Consider the following 13,886-nt stretch of genomic DNA (forward strand, 5'->3'; position numbering starts at 1 on the left):
AACAACTCCCACATAATACTTCCGATCTACACGTTCAAATTTAAACTTGCTTCAAAAATTCACGCCTTCCGCGGTATATATCGTCTGATTTCACATTACTCACAGTACTCGCACAATTTAAGGTTAAATATCAACTTTTCCCCATTCATTTTCAATGGGACTGACGTTGAACTTTTTCTAAGTCCCACTTTTCACGCCCACTTCCATACATACAACTAAACATCATTACCAGCTCTGTGATACTGCTCAGTGGCACACTTGGTAAATTGCATTGTCCAATAACCAGGAGGTCGTGAGTTCGAATTCCACCTCCGACTGTACACTGCAAATGTATCCATGGCAATTATGCTAAGTGATTACGTGCTAACCAACTGCATTGATACCATAGCATGGATACCTTTCAGCATCAGATGACACTTGTCAATATAAATACGCCATAAGCCATGATTTTGAACAAGGCAAGTAAGGTCAGTGATTTGAGCAATCGCCTGCCACACCGGAAGACCTCGATTCAAACCCCGCTTGGACAACTCTTTAGCTAGTGCTTTGACCGGTGAACAGGAGGCGATGGTTCAAATCCCACCATTGACAGACTGCAATTTCTGCAGAAATTACACTTACAAAGTGAAATTGGTAGATAATAGAATGAAGTCGTTGATCAACTTTGCTTATCTTGAATATTTGCATTCCCCTTTCTTCGTCTCTGTCCTTTTCTTTCTTCATCTGGTAATTCCTCAGGCATTGAATAGCAATCCCGCCCCATCTTCCTTAAATCTGTTTGCACACTGTTTTCATGCAACAACACTCCCGCCCCTCTTCATATCTCCCACATCCTCAGGCACATCACAGGTAAAAGCAGCGCTTGCCTTTTTTCCACATTCGCGGATTCAAACCCCCCCCCCCCCAGCACCACCCCCATCCCCGCTGTCTCCCCACTATCTCCTTCCCTTTAGGCTCAATCGCGTTTCTCTCCCTCTCCTTTCAGCAAGCTTCCCAACACTTTTTTTCCTGATCTCTTAATTCATCCTCATGTTCTGTCCATTCCTCTTTTGCCACCTAACACACTTTTCCCAATTCATTTAATATCCCACAAACCCTTCCTCTTATCCCCCGGGCACACATTATATACACTCAGGGTGTCCTTTTATTTCTCTCCGTTCCTCCTCCACTTTATCATTCAATTAATTTCTCCTTTGTCTTCATTCATTTTCGCCATTCTCTTCTCATTGAACACACATCCACCTGTTTTATTTCAAGCACTTTCCTTCCCTCGATTGCTTCCCACTCCAACTTCTCAGTCCTAGGCTCTTCTTCGCATCCCTGTGGGTTTGTCAACGAGCGGTACTATTAGTCGCCTTTTTCCCCTTTGTCCGCTTTCCCTCTTTTTCACCCCCTCGGAATAAAATCCCGCCGCTGTGCCACCCCGCACCCCGCTGCTGAGTTGATCTGGGCAGGTTGGCTTGCAGAGCTAGCGGACTGTGTAAGACAGAATAATTGGTTCGCCATAAAATGTAAAAGTGTCATTTTGTACAATGAGGTATGGGGAAGTGGAACAAATTGGAGGCCAGATTGGGAACATGGGGGAGAGCTGAGGGTGCAGGAAGGAGATGTTGGAGTTGGGGAGTTGGGGGTTGCAGTCATTTGCATGGTGACCCACGGTGGGAAATGAGACAGTAAGTGAGGACAGTTCATTTTGAGGTCAGAGAGAAACTGCTGGTACCTTGTGATGAAGTACCTGCCAAGTATGCAGTGGGTAAGATGACGTCACATGTGTATTTTTGTCAGTAGTACTGTGGATTGAGCTGCGTTTTTCGGTGTTTATTAACTACAAAGCGCAAGTCTTGTTTTTTTCACTTTCAGTTCAAAAGGTCTAATGTCAACAACTATTAAAATAAATTACTTTGACAGATTATGATTTTGAAATTGGATTAGTTCAACTGTATTAATTTTGAGACTCATGTTGGTTTAAATTACAAGACCATGTGTTTTAATTCATTAGCTTCAAGTCTTATTTAATAATTAATGTGCAAGCAATTTTAAAGCATTTGAATTTCTAACAAAAAAAAATCTGCTATTGGAGCTGCGACAAATCGATGACTTTGAATTTTTATTTAACTGTTAATTGACACAAATTGATGTATGAATAATTGCTCATTAGAAAATCACTCCGAAAGTGTAAAGCATTATGATTGATTTGATATTAAGTTAATTGATACATATTTTGTTTTCATTCATTTATTCTAAAATTGAATGCCAAGAAAGGAAAAAAGGATTCGACCTATGTGAACCAGACATCTGTCAATTTTGATATTAAGGGTTTTTTTTTTTCTTCTTCAAAGTTACATGACAACATGCTGGCAGAGTGCAGCAGTGATTAGTTGCCTTTAAGTACCACCATCAAACACCTAAGAGCTAAACAAAACTTTTAATGCCAGTGCTGACCCACTTTATGTTAGCCTTTTGCTAACTTCCTCTGCTGCTCATTATGTGTTTCTGGCACAGAGAAAAAGCAACAGTTTTGACTCACTACCAGAACATTCTTCAACAGTATACAAAAAAAAAAACACTTTTGAAATAGCTTTACACAAACTTGTAGGCTTTTTGCTGATGCCTTTAAATAAGTAAACATTTTTAGCAGATCTGTTCAGGTTGATTATGTAGACACTGAGGAAGTAATGAATGGGTTTGGGAAGGACGACTTAATCAATAGAGAGGGGCATAAAATCATTAATTGATTGGGAAGAATTTCTATCCTCTCTTGGATAGGGTGACCAGAATTTTGTAATTAAACTGGGAACTATTTATTAAAAAAAATGAACACTAGTCAATCTGGTGACCAGTAGTTGTGTTATTACTTTAGCTAATGCTAAATGCTATCTTGGTTGACGGTTCAACAGTGGTAAACAAGACAATACACTCACCATTAGCCAACTTTTTTGCCTCGCAGTCCTCCATTGTAACACTGGAAACGCGCTGCCAGAAACTCTCAGATCGTGATTTCCCATGATTTTTAGACACAGAAGCAGGAAGTAGTTCTAGTTGTGGTATGATGAAAACGTGACTGTGAAAGTAAATAGAACGGAATGGAAGAGTTCAATTCCTTTTTAATCGGTTTATCGTAGGGTGCAAGTTGGCCTGTAATCGGAAGTGGTTGCTAACTTGCTAGCGAGCCTACCAGGAAATAAAATGGATGCTTTTCATGATTGTTGCTCTACTGCTGTTAGCGCTCTGAAATCACTCCGCCAATCCCTCTCATAGATTCTCATAGATAGAATCCTTACTTAACTCATTCACTCCCAGCCATTTTGACTGTAGCAGCCCCCTTTGCTCCCGGCTGTTTTACTGGATTTTGCAAGGCCCACAGAATTTTGTGTTTGATTGCTATAAAAACATGGAACGTACCAAAAGAAAGATGAGTCTCTTCTTTCGTCAGGAAAAAAAAGGTATATTTGTATCTGTGTCCGTTTTGCAGCAATTAGCATTAGAATATAGCTACATTTCATCATTATTCAAAAACCTGTTTAAAACACTGGGGAAAAGAGCTTGTTGCCACATGGCCCTGGCTGATCTCTTATACTCTGTTGCCACCTGCTGGCCGTTTTTTTTGTAGCAACTACAATTGCTTTAAGAGACCTCTTCAGGTGAGAGGCTGCATCAAAGCCTTCTGTATGCTCCAGCATTAAAAAAAAAACATAAATAAAAAAACATATAAATACGTTTTTGGGACCATGGCAATATTTAAAATAGAACAATTTTGGGAGCAAATGAGTTACATTTTGAAAATGTGCTGCTAGGCCGTTAATGTGCAGTAACTCTGCCCCTGTTCCCTCAAAGATTCCAAAGACAGCAAAAATTAGTTCATGAGACATTAGACATAATATTGAGCATTAAATAGTCCACATTCCAGATTGGATTAAAAAAAAAAAGTATCCATTAAACAGTTTTATCACGGGTTCATGATACTCTTTAAAATGCTTCCTGGGCTTTTAATACTTTTAGTCACTTCAGTCGGTATGAACAGCGTAGAGGGAATATCATCTATTTTATCATTATAGCCACCAAGTGACTTCAAGGAGAAAATAGGGTTGACTGGAAAAGGCAATTAATATTAATCATAGCAATCAGAACACATCATTTGGCGGCATGAAACAATAAAGTACCTGGAGTTCATTTGTATCCTGAGATAGCGAGGAGCGGCTAGTGAGTTTTTCCAGGATTTCGATTTCAGCAATTTTGATAAGTCTGTTATTTGTTGTTTTGTTTAATAAATAAAATAATAACCGTTAATGAAACAGGTTTCCTTACACACGGAGCTCAGTAGGTCTGCTCAATACAACACAAAATCTCCCTCTCAAGAGCTCTCATTCTCAAGACCATTATGTTATGAAGTGTAATGATCGTGAATGCTTTCACGGCGGCTCCATTGTGTTAAGGTCAAGGACTGTCTCAAGCAGTTCAACACAACTCCGAGCAGAGGAGAAAGATGAGGAAAAAGCGTCTGACTAAGACGAAGGGATGATGACGCTTTGTTCTCTAGTCTTAACGTCGCTCACACCTCTCCGCTTTTCTCCGGCCGTAATAATTCACCCTCCACCTACCGACTCTTTCCCAACCTGAATGTTTGTAGTTAAGTCCACCAATTTCTTTGTGCATGAATGTATTCATGACTTAATGGGTGTGTTTGTGTGCCTGCAAAACGGGGGGGGGGGGGTGCAGTCTGCTGGGTAGGAGGTCAGCTCCGTGGTGCATTCCTTCACACCCCATCAGCATCTGGATGAGAGGAAGAGGAGGAGGAGCGGAGGATGGATGTCTCAAGGGGGATGTAGAGGAGCTTGCTCTCTTTCCGTCTCCCTTCCTTTCTTTCTCTCCTCCCTTCCCCTGGAGGAAACAAACGGGGGTGGGGGGGTGTTGAGGAATGAGCGTCTAGCACAAGTTTAGCCCCTCGCCCACTATATAAAATGCACGGCGCGTCGCCTCGGCAACGGGAACGCCACCATGGCAACACATGTAAGGCAGGTGCTGTCGCACTGCAAGGCCATTTGTTGAGCAAGTGAGAGACAACATAGGGATGGGAAGAGAGAAAGAAAAAAGAATGAAAAAAAGAAAGAGAGAGAGAGAAGGGGTGAGATTGGCGGGGGGGTGGGGTGCTAGGAAAAACAGACAGGCTGTTAGCGCAGGAAAAATATGTTATCGCCGTGGCAACGCAATGTGGCAACTCTCCATGGCAACAGCAGGTGGCTCAGGGCTGAAATGTGCAGCTTTTGCGTTTTGTGCAGTGTGTGCCTGCGTGCACGTGCTCGCGCTAGCCTCCGGTCCATCTTTCCCCTGCATCTGGCGAGGTGAGAGCCACATCACAAGTGCAGACGTCCAAATCCTCTCATTCAGCAGCTTAGCGCAACATAAAACAGGCCTCACATTACAAAGGAGGCTCTCCTGATGAGTGCAAGCGAGTGGGCTGCTTTTTCTGACTTTGCAGCATCTCCAGGTGTTCTTTGTCTAGCCCGCCTGTTTGTTTGTTTGTTTGTTTGTTTGTTTGTTTGATTGTTTGTGTTATCAGGCGTGTTGAATGTGTGTAGTGCGTTAGTGGAGGAGAAGAAATAGCATCCAGACGTGTCTTCTAATGTGGAGTGAAAAACCACTCAACGAGGGATGTTCAATACTACTTTCAAGTAGACCGATAGCAGTACGAGCACTCAACTCTTTAGTAGTCACTGATACCGATACCAAGTACCGATGCCACTTGTACTTTTGATATGTAAAATTTCACCCCCCGCCCAAAAAAATCTATGATAGATTTTTTTTAAAGACCTATTTATTCCGCTATAGCATTTTGCTTAAAATTGCATGAAATTAATGGCAATTATTCTATTCTTCTCATTTCTAACTCAGGCGTCACCAACCTTTTTTAAAGCTATTTCTTGGCTACTTATTAGTGCTAAGGGCTACCAAGTAATTGATAGGGTAGTCAATTCTAAAAACATTTGTTAGTGACAGCCCTAGTTATTACTAATACATTTATGTAAAGACACTAATTCTCCTAATGATTTCTCATGATAATTAAGAAAGAAAAAAATACCAATATCAAACACTTTATTTCTATAAACCGCTTCCATTGTTTACATTTCAAAATTTCTAGAAAATCACGATGCGGTGATCCCAATTCTCGTTTCTAGTTCCTGCTGCCATCGTGAGTACCGAAACCTTGAAATAAGGCCGGATATCAATCCGATACGATATATGGCATCGGTACTCGCCCATCCCGATGCTCAACCTTCTTCCTCTCCTTCTTCATCCCCTCCACCTTCCCTCCACTTCAAATTCACCTACAGGGCAGCCAGTATTATGTTCTTGCGTGTGTGTGTGTGTGTTCGGGAAGACGTCTCCATCTATGTGAGAAATGCCATCATTACCTCCCTCATTAGTGGTGCAATGATCACCTAAACCGAGTCGCCGGCTTTGTGCGCTCCTCCTGTATAATGTGTGTGTGTCAGCAAGACGCGTGTTTAAATGTGTCATTCCGTCGGCATATTTATCTTAAACATGCCTTTGTGACATATGCATGTGTTAACTGCGAGTGCGTTGATGACTTTTTTTTCCCGTCGGATGCGTGCGAACCCGTGGCAGGCGGCGGGGGGTTGTCATGAGAAATTACTCCTATGGACTTATAGCGGCGAGGCTGTAATTCTCCGAGGTAATCACAGGGAATAATGGCAACAGTGGGACACCCGGGAATCTAATCACTATAATCAGAAGCGTGGGCTTATGGGTTCAAATTCCTGCCTTGCTATCTTGCTCACAATAAAGCCTGTTAGGCTGCTTGATGTGATCAAACGGTTGACCACTTTTCTTTCTCTCCCCTCCCCATGAACGCAGTCCTCCATTGTGGTCGGGGAGTCCCCTCTTCAGGAAGAACGGCGGAGTCGTCCTACAAGGTACGATCTCGTGTCTTTTTGTTACCGTCCTTTCTTGCCTTCCTTCTAGTCTCGGTTCGGATCACGCCCGATCCGCGATTGGTTGGTGGGGGGGGGGAAACAAAACAAAAACAAAGTGTGCATTCGCAGTCTATTCTAACATGTCAAGGAAGCTGAAACATACTCAACGGAGTATACACGCTAAGTCTAACTTACACTAACTAACACAACAAATTTGACCAAATACAGCAATACATTAACGGCAAAGCAAATAGCTTTAGTACACTTTTACTTTGAAGTTCGCCCACTTCGTGGCGTGATGGTTAGCTTGACTTCCCTTTTAAACGTTACTTTATCGTAGTTGATTGACATTGGAGTCACGACCAACATCAACACAACGCTATCCCGAACTCATGTTCAATCGCTAATTTAGGACGCTAAGAAACCGCTCATTAATAACGCTGTCATCGTATGATACGGCGGAAGTCTCCGAGGTAAGTGGCTAGCGGCTAGCTGTTAGCTTGACCAACAAGTGTCTGGCTGCCGGCTGGTAAGTTTGACAGCTTACTTTAATTATTTTTCAGTATTCTGGACCAAGGCTACTTTGTAATTCACTCTCCATGTTTAAAGGAAGGAAATGTGCCTTAAATTGCACGTTGAGGTCTTTTCATTATAAAAAAAAATGTTGTCTTCATTTATTTTATGAAACACTTTTGCCCATTAAAAAAAAGAAAAACATTCAACTCAAAATATCAAACTTAGCTGTTTAGATTATAGGAACACAACTTTAAGCCATTAATACCTTGCTATTTTACACATGACCGTGTAAAAATAAGAATGTTTCTGCCTCATATTGCACTTAAAAGTTGTATTCCTAAATCCTAAATGGCTATATTAGACATTTTGTATTGATTTTTATTTTATTTTTAATGGGAAAAACGCTTTTATTTACAAAATAAAGACAAAGTACTATTTTTTTTTCTTTTTTTGGGGCTGATCCAAATCTGAAAAACGATCCGAACCGTGCTATTTGTGATCCGTTTGCACCACTACTTCCTTGCCTCACAACCCGACTTGTACCCGAAGGTGCCGAATGTGCAATCATCTCAATTCCAAAGCCGTCTTTTTAAAAGCGTGTCTTGAGAATACCAAGTATTGAGTTCTGACACTTGGCTGAATGCCAGCGAAGAAATACTTCCCTACAGTGGCGTATTTATTTGAAAGTTTAAAAAAATAAATAAATAAAAAACTAACCAGTAGAGACACATCAATTGAGAGGGGGTGGAAGAGAGAATCTTATCAGAGGTAGGGGAGCAATCCCCTCGTCTCCTTTTTCTCATTCAACGCGCATTCTCCCCGTCCCCCGCTTTTGTCGTTATAAACCTCCTTTTCCCTGTATTTCCCATTATTCCCATCTTCCCTCTCTTCCCCTCCCATCCCTGGTGGCTGCTAGGCAGTTTAAATGGACATTCAATCCCAATCAGGGAGCACTTCAGGAGCTCGCTGGGCCGCCGAGTCCTAAATGGAGAGGGAAATGGATACATTAGGCGTCTGCGGCGTGCCCTCCATCGCCGCTGATAATGGAGTAGTAATGGTCAAGGAGCCAAGGTTGGAGAGCATCTGAAAACCTGGACTTCCTCTGGACACATGGTCTGAGAGGGAGCAGCCTGGACTCAGGCAGGGGTGACAATTGTGAAGGCTGCATGTGACAAGGTGGACCTTGAGCTCGATAACATTTAACCTTGTAATGAACGTTGATTCTTTATGGCTTAAATCTCTCATGCCCATCATTAGTCACATCTAGACTATACAATGTTAACTAATAATCACATTTTATTGAAATGGTGGCAATATCTCATTCTGTAAGGACTTATAACCGACAGGTTTCAGGTTTAAGTACCAGGGCCCTATTTTTATTTCCAGCGCATGCCTAGCGCAAAGCGCAGTCTAACTACGCACAGGTAAAAGTGGGCTGCGGCGGCGTTTCGGCCAATCAAAGCGGTTATCCACTCATTCCTTTTCAAATCAGGGCGGTAGAAGCGCACACATGCTGGACATTGTGGAAGCAAATTGACTCGTTAGGTTCCTCAACTTGCTATTAATTAATTATTAAATTAAATAATAATAATAATTTGTTTAATGAAATAATTTCTTCAATGACTCACTTTTCTCACGCCCTTGTATTATTTATAAATAAAATATGATGACATCCACCACACGTACGCGGAGAAGCGACTCTATTTGCCTATGCGTCGATTAAATCCATCAAAATCACGTGATACCGCCCGCGCCACTAGTTAGACCTGGTTTTACCGAGTCTAATATCTCGTTACCAGCGCTGTCTACTCCCTGGTAACTGCTTATGAGTGCAGCTTTATAGTGCATCCCGTTGACTCGTACCGTATTTTCCGGCCCATTGGGCACACCGTATTATTAGGCGCAACATCAATGAAGTGGTCTATTTTAAAATTTTCATACATAGCACGCTCTGGGTTATGAAGCACATTTTTTTAGTGAAGCATTGTATGTTAGTTTATTCTAATTGTACTGCATGTTTATTTGATTGCTTTAGCGCTATTATGCTAGGTTTTATCGGGTAGCGTTGTGTGTCTTGCATGCTTTTGCTCAACGCAACAACACGGCGGCTGCTTCGTGCAGAAGTGGGGATCCTTCAATAGACAAAAAAACATCCCTAATCAGTGTTGTTACTAGGACCTAATGCTAAATGCTATCTTGATTTAAAGCTCAACAGCTGTAAACAAAGAAATGCACTCACCATGAGTCAGTCTTTTTGCTCGGTCCGGGCAGCGAATGGAAGCTTGCTGTGTTGTTCAGTTCACCTCGTGCCGGTCCAGTCCCATATTGTAACATCAAAAATATGCCGCCACAATACCTCAGCTGGCCTTAGGACTAACCGACAACCTCAACAGTAGGCTAGTTTGACTACATTTCCCATGATTCTTTCGCACGAAAGCAGGAAGGAGTTTTAGTTCCGGTATGATGAAAACAGCGATCAGATGCGGATGAGAATGAGAACGCAAACATAATAGAAAGGAATTTTAATTGAAGACGATGAACTGAAAAGCCGACATCCATCTAGGCCCTAGACACCCTAGACCGGTTGCTAGCCTAACGCAAGGCACAAATAGACACTACTCCTCCACCATGCTGCCCTTGTGTGCCCTCCTTAATCGCAATTTTTTTTTACATGTTTAGGGTAAAACTCAGATAAAACCTGGAACTAATCTACAAATTAAATTGCTCCTGTCCAACCACATTAGAACAGTACACGGCATGCTGAGTCGGCAGATTTATTCAGCCACATGAGGCAATTCTGTTGATTAGCATTTCAGCTTAATATGAGCCGTGCATGTGGGCGTGTTCAAGAGACTTACTAGGTCGCAGTGATTGAATGTTGCTTTTACTTTGTCTTGCCCCCTCTAAGCAACAGCACATGCCAGTCAGCCAACCACTTAGACACTCAGCTGGATTGTCAGTTAGCTGTTCAGTTTAACTGCCAACATTTTGAGCCCACCAGCTATCCAGTCAGTTAGGCAAACATTAGTATGCATCCTCCCCTCAGACCTACAAGTGATGCAAACGCTTAAACACACACCAGCCAAACCAGCAGCTAGACAGAAAAGAGGGGCCACTTTTAAACAGTTGTGTTGTCAAGGTCTGTCGGGAGTGACCTTTGAACCCGTTTGACTGTGTGACTGAGCGCGGCGAGCATGTGCAGCGCGCGTGTTTGTGTGTACTTTTGCCTGTCTGCTGCACTCCTCTGTCGGCTGCGTGGAGACGGCTGCCTGCGGGGCCATGTGGAACTCATTTAACAGGAGGTTGGAGGAGTCTGCGTGTGTGTATGCGGCACATGAAAGCAAGGGAGGGGGCGGCTGGTTTCAGGGCTTCGCTTTCCTTGGAAAACAGGCGGGCATGCAGACGGGGAACTGATCGACGGGCAGAGATGCGCAGACAGAAAGGCAGAGCTGACCTGATCTAGAAGGACAGTAGAGTATTTTCTGTACAGAAAAAAAAATACAAAAAATTGACCTGCACCAAGATTGGTTTTGTAGAGGGGTCAGGCATTGTTTCAGGGAAAAAAAATCCATGAAATTTTGATGTAGCAAAGTGTGCTCCTGTGGCAGGTTGTGCTTCCTCTGTAGCCACAGGAAGTGCACCTTCTGCTGGGCCTTCCTTAACCAGTTTTACGATTAACCATGGTTTTTAAACGTCATGATTAAATAACCGCAGCCGTTCAACAACACCGGTTATTTCCGCTTATGTGCAGCGCAAAATGAGCCATAATGAGCGGCATAGTTCTTAGCTCTTCTGTTTCCACACGGCCCATTTAGCGGCGCACAACAACACAGGGCTCAGCTTTGAACGTCACCCGGGGAGAGTTGCGTACCCGACGGTAGAGCTGTGCAATACTTGAGATTTTATTGATCGATACCAAGTAAATACTGGTGCCAGTGTCGCCGATACCAAGTACTTTTAGGTTCATAAAATATTATGGTATTTTAAATAATTTGTCCTATTAAATAACTTTTTTTATTTATTTATGTAAATTTGACTTTCCTGTAAGGTTTTTAAACATGTCATAATATAATATCCTTAAGGGAAACATGCCTGGGCTGTTATTTAAATTTGCAATGTAGCAATAATCTTCTATTCTTAGTCCCCGTCACTCTTATGCACTCAAAGAAACGTCAGCCACCGAAGTTCCTCTCTACACTAATACATAGCTCAACTAGTAGTTGGAAAAGCTCAAACGAAGCATAATATGACTCATTGTCATCATATTATGTCAAAGGGATTGCACAAGGGACACACGAGCAACCAAAATAAATAAATAAATGTAAAATAGCAATACTAGCACTCTAATATCGATTTGATACAGATACACACGATACAGCCCTACCCGACGGTTGTGGGCCGGCCTGGACCAGGTTGAGTGGATGTGGGGAAAGGGGAGGCCGAAACGAGGCGGCGGTGAGTTCGGGCCTCTCGACGGTCGAGACTTTCGGCCACCGGCACACCGCTCGCTGCGCCGCCGTTCTGTCGCCACCGACCGACTGCCGGCCCCCTCCCCTACCCCGGGGCTCCGGTCCATGGCCGGGTGGGGAGCTTCCGCGAGCATCGCCATCCACGGCTGCTTGCTGGAGAGGCCATAAACTGCACAAAGTCACCAGTTTAAACGAACATTTCATCTGTAAGTATGCTTGAAATGGGAAGAAATTGAAAAATGAAAGAAAAAGATGGTACATACCGTCCACTTGTTATATGTAGTGCCCAGGCCCTGTTTTAGGAGTCTGTCTAATATGCTGTATTTGTTTTAAAAGGCAGCAACTTTTTTTAAATTCATTTTCATTTTGTTATTGTTGTTAAAAATAAACATTTTCGAAGAATGCTGATGTGGCTTTTTTTTAATGTCTACAATAATAACCGTAAAAAAACGTAAAACCGTATTTTTTTCCAATAACAACAATAACAATAATCGTACACCAAAATCTGAAACACTGACAACTTCCAGGATTTCCCCTAATCCTGGCGGACTACCAGGTTTAGTAAATTTTCCGGGGAAACCCTTACTTTTATTATTTTTTTCACTGAAAACACTGTGATCATCCTTTTACACCAGGAATCTTGGATGGAGTAATGAGAGCTGCGCAGAGAGAACATAATATTCTGTGGGCTTTGCAAAATCAGTCAAAATCCAGGAAACCAGCCGGGAGCGAAGGAAATTGCTTCAGTGAAAATGGCTGCGAGTGAATGAGTTTACAGGATCATTATCAGGCTTATGCAGAGCTTGCTGATGAGCTGATCACTAATCAGTCGTGTTGAAGAAGGAAAATATCCAAACCTGCAGGACTCTGGCCCTTGTGGACCAGATCTCACCACCCCTGGTTAAGAGGATTCAACAGCAATTGAGGTGTACAATGCGATGGAATCGAAAAGTTGGAGCCGGTTCTCGATTCCCAGCCCTACTAGCTTGTAATTCCCAAAACGGTCACCTACAGGACTTGAGTGGAACGGTATTGGCTCTCACCCTGGTACCTCAGCATACATCCCATTCTCGTTACTTTGCTGCAGAGCCGGCATACATGCTCAATTGGAGATATGAGTCATCACTATACATAGAAAGACGGATCGATGAAGAGGAATGAAGAGACAAAGCGAGGAGCTGCAGATAACGTTACACACGGAAAATTTTCCACACAACTTGGACTTGAGCTCCGAGCTCGTGTGTCTGTGTGTGTGTGTGTGTGTGTGTCAAGGACAAACAGCGGTGGTCAGGAGTGCGCCGCTGAGCTTGGAGAGTCCAGGTCAAACGCAGCCTGGTATTTCCTATCCAGCCCCTTTTTCCCCTCTCATCGCTGGCGTTCTCCTTCTCTTCTGTCACATTCTCTGCCGATGCATGATCTACCACTCTGTGGCATGTGGAAGGGGAGCCGTTGCTATGGTGACCTAAAGCCTGGCTGGAGCTCGAGGTGGGAAGCTTCGGGAGGCGAGAGGAGTCGGGGGGGCGGGGAGGGGGGCACATGTCAACCCAGGGAGACCTAATGCACTGACCACATACACAAGCATGCAGTGAGTGATCAAGATTAAAAAAGAGACTGTGCAGGGACTTACTTATAAGGTTATGGAGAGCAGAGCGGGAGATATCAGGGGCAGAGCCACACTAACTGGACTCAATAAGATTAGTGCAGGCAAAGAAGGAAAGTGAACAGCTAACAGTGACATACCTCAAACGTATTCCACATTTATGTCATCTTTGCAATATGATTTGGACCCAAATAAATGTCGCGGGGATTTTTTGTTTGCGGGCACTTTGGGATGCTGAGTGTGTTTTAATGAGCCCATGGCTCCCTGACTCAATGAAATTTCTCCCCATAAAACTGGTCATGAGCAGTATGAGGCTGAAAAAGAGAGAATGGAGCACTCATGAAGCGTAGATATTTTTTTTTACCTGAA

The 13,886-nt window shown here is 43.0% G+C and overlaps 1 protein-coding gene across 1 annotated transcript in view; it reads left to right on the top strand.

Annotated features, from left to right (window-relative positions):
- The window catches only part of LOC144039444 (forkhead box protein N3-like), a 79,097-nt gene that overhangs the window by 50,202 nt on the left and 15,009 nt on the right, over window positions 1–13,886 (top strand). Inside the window, exon 4 of the mRNA XM_077552791.1 lies at window positions 6,874–6,932. Coding sequence (XP_077408917.1) covers window positions 6,874–6,932 — 59 coding nt within the window. The remainder of the gene's footprint in view (window positions 1–6,873; window positions 6,933–13,886) is intronic.

The sequence above is a fragment of the Vanacampus margaritifer genome, chromosome 19 (genome assembly GCF_051991255.1).
Source record: "Vanacampus margaritifer isolate UIUO_Vmar chromosome 19, RoL_Vmar_1.0, whole genome shotgun sequence".
In the NCBI taxonomy this organism is placed as follows: Eukaryota; Metazoa; Chordata; class Actinopteri; order Syngnathiformes; family Syngnathidae; genus Vanacampus; species Vanacampus margaritifer.